Raw genomic sequence first — 7832 nt, forward strand, 5'->3', positions numbered from 1 at the left:
TCGGATAGTGTCCCTTGCAGCACGCAGGCGAGTGCATGGCTCCCCCTGGCGGTCGGTGGCAAGCCTCACTCACGAGTCCACATTGCTACAAATCAATCAATGGGCAACAAAGAGCGTGATGAGGGATGGGATATTTACAATAGTCCCAAAGTGCGTCCCCACAACATAGTCACTGATTAAAACCAGAAAAAGAATAAATTTGCTGTGGCAAATTGTGACACCCACCACCTTAATTAAATGATCAACACGAACATCATCAGTCTTGGGGCAAACTAAAGTCACATGCCGCCGGGTAGAATGGGAGAAGAGCGCAGCAGGGTGTCGATGGTATTTCTGCCGAAGTTACAGAACCTGAATCTAACTGTAAGGCAATACAAACAAACAAACAAACAAACAAACAAACAAACAAAGTGAGGGGTATTTTACACAGTAACTCCCCTGTGATCTTCACACTGTGTTCAGGTCATGAAGGTGAGGGGAAGACAGAGGGACTTTGTGGGTTTCAGGACCCTGGAGAAGCGTGACAACCGAATAAGGCACATGGCTCAGAAACGGATCCTTTGCTATAAAGGACACTTTTGGGGCATTGTGTACATTTTGCATAGGGCCTGAAGGCTCTTTGGAGTTATTGTATCCGTGTTTATTTCTTGATTACGGTTATAATGCAAAAATGCCTTTGCGTGAAAAACACATTAAAGTATTGGGGTGTTGGGGTTTCATGTTGACAACCTACTCTCATAGGTTCAGGGGAAAAAAAAGTCGTACGATACTGGCAATTTTTCTGTAATTTTGATGTTGTTTCAGAATGATAAAATGAAAAATGAAACTGACCAAGGCCACCTGGTTAATAAGTGACAGCTCTGGGTCAAAACTCAGGTGTGCCTTTCCCCTAAAGCCATGCCCTGCCCTGCCAACCACAAGGCCCTGCACATCCAAGTTGGCCTCTGTTCCTGCTCATCACCTGCAAAACAGCCCTGCCTCCCCACAGCCAAGTTGCTGGAGCTTCGCCCCACCTGCCCCCAACCTGCACTGGCCTGACTCCCCCATTCCACACCTGGCCCAGCACCCACCACATGGTGTGGCAGACAGCACTGGGGCAGCTGAAAGACTCCATGCTACAAATTGGCACTGCCCAGCTTCCTGCTCCTGGGAGTGGGGTCTGTTGTCTGAGCTTCCGCTCCCTGGAAGAGCTCCAGACTCCTCAATGGTTTGGGATTTTTCAAACCAATTCCAAATAAGCCAGGGGAGATTTTCCTGTCTTGGTTCCCATCATTACCACCTCCACAGTTGGAGATTCCCTCCTAATCCAGATGCTCAAACCAGGACCCTAACAACTAGGGCTTCATATATCACGGGGACACTTAGCATAATCACCATTGCAGGTTGCCAGACATCACCCAAAGTGATGTTCTACCAAAGACAGAAACTGCAGCTCTCCCATGACCTTCCAGGTGCTGCCCTGACTCCTCCAGCTGAACCTGCTAGGGCAGAGGGAAGTGGAACGTGCAGCATATTTGCCTGCCACTCTGCCCATGTGCCCACCAACTCGGCTGCAGGCTCCAGAGACACTGGCTGGGGGTCCTGGGGCTCAGAGCTGAGCAAGGTTATAGGGCAGACAGGTTGGCCTGGATCAACCTGACCAACCTCAGCTGAAGCAGTGACTTCTTCATTGTCTGAAACTAAACCAGGAACCCAGTGGAGCTCCCTGAGTGCAGAGTGGGTGACCTTAGCCAGTGAGGCATTTCTCTTCTTACAGACCTGGTATTTTTCTTTACCAGGTTCTGTGCTCCCCTCAAGGGTCCTAAGTATTCCTCCAGCCTGAGTGTTCTGCAGGGAAATGTGCTGTGTAAACACTATGCCTATTTCCTGCTTGGAGAACAGGTTTTGTGGTAGAGCTCTCAGGGGTGGGGAAGAAGCCTGGCAGCCCACACGCTATAAATGCTGTTGTCCACCTTTATGCTCTAACTTGGAGGCAGAGACCCAAGCAGCTGGAGGCTCTGTGTGTGGGTGAGTTTAGCCCCAACCCCTGGGTGTTCTCCAGCTTGAGGATCGCAGGCAGAGAGGACCAGCCCAGCAGCCACAGGCCTGACCAAGGCCCAGGCTGGGAAGGAGGGCAACTCCCCATTTTCCACTGGGAGGTGTTTCACAGCATGGTCAACATGGATGACCTGCAAAGACCCTCATGCTTTGATAGCTTCCTTGGCCAGATCCATCCCTACCAGGGACTCAGCAGGGCCTAAGCAGGGGGAGTGGGAGAACAGACCCCAAGAGGAAGGAAGACCTCATCACTGACTGTGAGAGGGTCATCACCCCCCGATGATCACCTTGAAGGGTCCAGGCTGTGGGCCCCATTCATCTCTTTTCATTCTCAGGTCGCTGATTTGTTGGAGCCTGAAAAGAAGGTAACTGGGCATATAAGGGACAGATGGAGTGAGTCAGTGAGTGAGTGACCTCATCCTTCCTCCTAACAGCCTGGGAGGGACAGGGCAGGTTTTCTGCAGAGGATGGAAGATTCAGCTGAAGTCAGAGAGGTGAAGCCAGTTTCCCAGGGTAACATAGTGAGGCACTGACAGAAAGGAGACTGCACTGGAGCCCAGGTCCCTGGGCTCCCCAGAGCTCCTTACTCTTCCTCCTCCTCAGCAGCCTGGAGACCTCAAAACCTCCAGCCGGAGGCCTGAAGCATGAGGCCATGCCAGGTGCCAGATGATGCTTGGAATTTTCCCGGGTGCTTCGGGTCTTCCCAGCACTCTGGTCTCGCCCGCCCTGCCTCTCGGGCTCTGCCCAGCTTCCTGAGTCCTGACAGAGCACAGTGGGGGAGATGTTGGCAGAGGTGGCAGATGGGCTCATGGCCATCCCTCCTGCAGGAGCAGCAACTGGACCCAGAGCCATGTGGCTGTGCCCTCTGGCCCTCACCCTCATCTTGATGGCAGCCTCTGGTGCTGCGTGCGAAGTGAAGGACGTTTGTGTTGGAAGCCCTGGAGTGAAGGACGTTTGTGTTGGAAGCCCTGGTATCCCCGGCACTCCTGGATCCCACGGCCTGCCAGGCAGGGACGGGAGAGATGGTCTCAAAGGAGACCCTGGCCCTCCAGGTACTGTGCTGCAGACCCCACCCTCAGCTGAGGGACACAGACCCCTTTTCAGGAGGCCCATCTGTCCAGGCCCCTAGGCTGTGGGCCATAGTGAGCTGGGGGCTATAGTAAGCTGGGTGGGACTTCAGTCTGCAGGGCTGGTGGGTTCCTGGGGCCCTTATGATGGCGCATCCTGGAGAGTCTGTCCTCATAGTGCCCACGGAGTGATAGCTGAGCCAGCCCCGGTGATAATGGGCATCGAGTCTCACTAGCTCCAACCAGTTGTGGGTGACAGATCCTACACATCCATGTTCTCTTTTCTCTGCAGGCCCCATGGGTCCGCCTGGAGAAACGCCATGTCCTCCTGGGAATAATGGGCTGCCTGGAGCCCCTGGTATCCCTGGAGAGCGTGGAGTGAAGGGGGAGCCTGGTGAGAGAGGCCCTCCAGGTGAGCAGGGTGGGGCAGGTAGGCAGTGGGAACATGGGCACAGCGACCCTGAAGTCAGTTACACGGGGATGATGGGGATCAGACAAACCCTACAGGTTCCCCAAGGGCATTTGGCTCAACCTAAGTAAGAGAGGATAAGCTTGAGGGAGAAAGCTGAGGTGTCTGGGGAGTGTGGTCACAATTCAGGGAAGGGCAGGTGTGGGAAGTCCTCCATGCCTCATGACTGCTGATGGGGACACACTGAGTCAGGTGTGGGACAAGGGACAGCACTGGGAGGCAGGGGAGGCACATCCTGGGATGGAGGCCCTGGGGGCAGTCTGAAGGGTGAATGCAGATGAGGCATCCAGGCAGATGGTGTGATCAGGAGCCCCACAGACAGAGGGGAACTTTGAAGCTCGGAGCGGTAAGCAAGTCCATCAGGGCAGTGCAGAGAGCATCATGCTTGCCCTTGGTGGAGGGTGCGGGAGAGGGACTTGCCCCACAGAGGCGGGCAGACAGAGCCCCTCGAGGGACAGAGCAGAAAATAGGACAAGGGGTGGGGGTCTCAGCAGGGGCAAGGCTTCACTAAAGAATAGGGGACCACGGGGTGTGGAGACACACTGGAATCTCATGGACCCTCTGAGCCTGGGGCCTAGGCAGTGCCTAACAGCAATGAAAGGGCAGAGTTCCAGGATTGCAGATGGCAAAACACCTGCGTGGCAGCAAGTGGGAGTCTTCACTGGCCTGCCCCTCCTTCTGTGTGGGGCACTCTCCACAGGGCTTCCGACTCATCTAGATGAGGAGCTCCAAGCCACACTCCACGACTTCAGACATCAAATCCTGCAGACAAGGGGAGGTAAGGGGACCCCCTGGGCCTCACAGGGTAGGAGTTTCCCACAAATTCCCCTCATTCTCAGCACCAGCTTCTAGAATAGAGATGACAAACAAGCGTGCACATGCAGGTGTTGGGGAAAGGAATGATGCTTGCTTTTCTGATGTCTTTGAATGGCCCAGAGGAGACAAGCAGACACAATTCACTCCCCATTTCATAAGAAAGCAAGTTCTCTGCCTGTCTTGCTTTCCACTGAATCCTAGGAAATTGCACCATTTCTGGCAATAAGTAATTGTTACTTAGATGAATGAATAAATGGAGGAGAGTGTAAAGGTGAATTTAGAAAACTGCAATTGGAAGAGGAAGAGAAGACACAGAGAGAGGCAGAGATGGAGAGACTGGGGAGAATCTGGTAGCAGAGACCCCAGGTGAGGGAGGTGGCTTAGAGACAAAGTGGTCAGTGGCCTGACCCGGACTCCTCTGCTCTCAGCCCTCAGTCTGCAGGGCTCCATAATGACAGTAGGAGAGAAGGTCTTCTCTAGCAATGGGCAGTCCGTCACTTTTGATGCCATTCAGGAGGCATGTGCCAGAGCAGGCGGCCGCATTGCTGTCCCAAGGAATCCAGAGGAAAATGAGGCCATTGCAAGCTTCGTGAAGAAGTACAACACATATGCCTATGTAGGCCTGACTGAGGGTCCCAGCCCTGGAGACTTCCGCTACTCAGACGGGACCCCTGTAAACTACACCAACTGGTACCGAGGGGAGCCCGCAGGTCGGGGAAAAGAGCAGTGTGTGGAGATGTACACAGACGGGCAGTGGAATGACAGGAACTGCCTGTACTCCCGACTGACCATCTGTGAGTTCTGAGAGGCATTTAGGCCATGGGACAGGGAGGATCCTGTCTGGCCTTCAGTTTCCATCCCCAGGATCCACTTGGTCTGTGAGATGCTAGAACTCCCTTTCAACAGAATTCACTTGTGGCTATTAGAGCTGGAGGCACCCTTAGCCACTTCATTCCCCTGATGGGCCCTGACTGTTCCCCATAATCACTGACCAGCCTTGACACTCCCCTTGCAAACCATCCCAGCACTGCACCCCAGGCAGCCACTCCTAGCCTTGGCCTTTGGCATGAGATGGAGCCCTCCTTATTCCCCATCTGGTCCAGTTCCTTCACTTACAGATGGCAGCAGTGAGGCCTTGGGGTAGAAGGATCCTCCAAAGTCACACAGAGTGCCTGCCTCCTGGTCCCCTCAGTTCTGCCTCTGCAGCTCACTGTCTGCCCAGTGCCATCAGGATGAGCAGTCCCAGCCAAGCATAATGACAGAGAGAGGCAGACTTCAGGGAAGCCCTGACTGTGTGGAGCTAAGGACACAGTATAGATTCTCTGGCACTCTGAGGTCTCTGTGGCAGGCCTGGTCAGGCTCTCCAGGTGTTCAGAGGGCCCAGTGGTGCCCCAGCACGGTGGTGCCCAAGTCAACCCTGTGACTGACATGTACGATTCACTCCTTTGAGTCTTTGGACGCCAACTCAGCCCCCTGACCTGGAGGCAGCCGGCCAAGGCCTCTAGGGAAGAGCCCCCCACTGCAGACATGACCCGAGTAACTTTCTGCTGATGAACAAATCTGCACCCCACTTCAGACCTCGGTGGGCATTCATACCACCCCCCATGCCACCAGCTCCACTTTCCCCTTTTATTAATACATTCACCCAGATAATCATTAAAATTAACGTGTGCCAGGTCTTAGGATGTGTCTTGGGGTGGGCACAGTACCTGGTGACTATTGGGGATATTTATTTATTTTCCCTGAGCCTATATCTTCATCTGTGAAATGGGGATAAAAATACTTGTTGCTGTCACAATTATTACCATCTCTCCAGCTAGCAAAATTACTACCAGAGCCGTTACTACACACAAAGGCTATTGACCGAGCACATACCATGTGCCACACACCTTGACAAGATCTTTTAATACAGTTTATTATGTACTATTCAATCTTTACACAATGTCACGGGACCAGTATTGTTTACCCAATTTTTTATAAGGACACTGAAGCTTAGAGGAGTGGAATGTTTTGAGTATTATTTCAGAGAGCAAATGGCAAAGGCTGGATCCAAACCCATCTTCCTGGACCTGAAGTTCATGCTCCCAGCCACCCCACCCCTGAGCTGAATAAAGATGATTTAAGCATAATAAATCGTTAGTGTGTTCACATGAGTTTCCATAGCTTTGGTTCCAAGAAACATCACATTTCTGTTTTTGTAAATGAAATGAACTCTGGCTCTGAGCCCCCACTTTCCTCAAGATTGGAAAATTCAATCTCAGGATGTGCTTTCTTTGTTTGATGGGAGGGGCAACCTGCTCTCCTCGCTATGATGCTGCTGGAGGTTGGGGAGCTACAGACACCATTTGGAAGAACACATGGGCATCTTGAATCCATGTGGTGCATTTGTGGGTGGGGATATAATGCCTTCCGTCCTCTGCGCAGCCACCTGAATGATTTCTGCAGCCCAGCAGTGATGTTGGCACTCAGGGCTCAGTTCCAGGCCTCAGAGAGCCATCCTAGTCTCATGTCGGCTTGAAATGGGACCACTGCCCCATACCCCAGGGCTGTGCAGGATTGAGACAATGTCCCCAATTGCTTGAGGAGGCAGCCACGTATGTGTCCCACCTCCAGAAAGGCTCCCACTCCTCCCACCCTCACACCTGCGAACACTCTCTCTCGTGGATTTACTGCTTTTCTTGGGCAGAGACAAGCTCTGGATCAAGACCCACAAAATCAGATGAGAATGAGGGGAATAATTTCTGATTCTTTTCTGAATGATAATTTTTAATCTGGTCACCATTCCACATGTGCTTGGGACCCAGCACACACATTATTGAGCCTTCCCCTAAATTAAGAGAAAAACAAGGAGAAGCATGTACAAATGTTCCTCGACTTATGATGTGGTTAGGTCCTGATAAACACATTGCAAAATGATATCTTTAATGGAAAATGCATTTAATACATTTAACCTACCAAACATCATAGCTGAGCCTAGACTACTTTAACCATGCCTGGAACCCTATGTTAGCCTGCAGTTAGGCAAAATTATCTAACACAAGGTCTATTTTATAATAGGGTGCTGACTATCTCATGGAATTTATTGGCTACTGTACTGGAAGTGAATGAATGGTTGTATGTGTACCTGAAGTGTGGCTTCTTCTGAATTCACATCGCTTTTGGACCAATGTAAAGTCTATAAATTGTAAGTCAAGCCCCCATAAATCCAGGACCGTGTGTATTCCGAACTTCATAAGTAAATAAGACTCTGAACATTTATGTCTTCTTATTTCTTGTGAGGATTATTTTTACTTTCTTTATGCATTTCTTTGCTATTGTTACTATTTTATCATATTTTAAATTAACTATTGCTGGTTTATGAGAAAAACTCTTGATTTATTTTTTATTCATCTTACACCCAACCATCTTTTTGGATTTTTGTTTTTTTCCTAATATTAATACTT

The 7832-nt window shown here is 51.2% G+C and overlaps 1 protein-coding gene across 3 annotated transcripts; it reads left to right on the plus strand.

The window, feature by feature from the left end:
• The first annotated feature begins 1907 nt into the window (after positions 1–1907).
• Positions 1908–6522, plus strand: SFTPA2 (surfactant protein A2). Of its 3 annotated transcripts, XM_009458802.4 has the most exons (6): positions 1931–2007; positions 2373–2402; positions 2865–3089; positions 3397–3516; positions 4274–4351; positions 4818–6522. In XM_009458802.4, the coding sequence occupies exons 3-6, from the start codon at positions 2888–2890 to the stop codon at positions 5192–5194; spliced, it is 777 nt and encodes a 258-aa protein (XP_009457077.1). In that variant the 5' UTR covers positions 1931–2007; positions 2373–2402; positions 2865–2887; the 3' UTR covers positions 5195–6522. The 3 variants fall into 3 exon arrangements, with proteins under 3 accessions (XP_009457079.1, XP_009457077.1, XP_009457080.1); XM_009458804.5 differs by lacking the exon at positions 2373–2402 and having other exon boundaries at positions 1908–2007; XM_009458805.4 differs by lacking the exon at positions 1931–2007 and having other exon boundaries at positions 2373–2442.
• Positions 6523–7832: the final 1310 nt, after the last annotated feature.

Source organism: Pan troglodytes, chromosome 8, assembly GCF_028858775.2.
Source record: "Pan troglodytes isolate AG18354 chromosome 8, NHGRI_mPanTro3-v2.0_pri, whole genome shotgun sequence".
NCBI lineage: Eukaryota > Metazoa > Chordata > Mammalia > Primates > Hominidae > Pan > Pan troglodytes.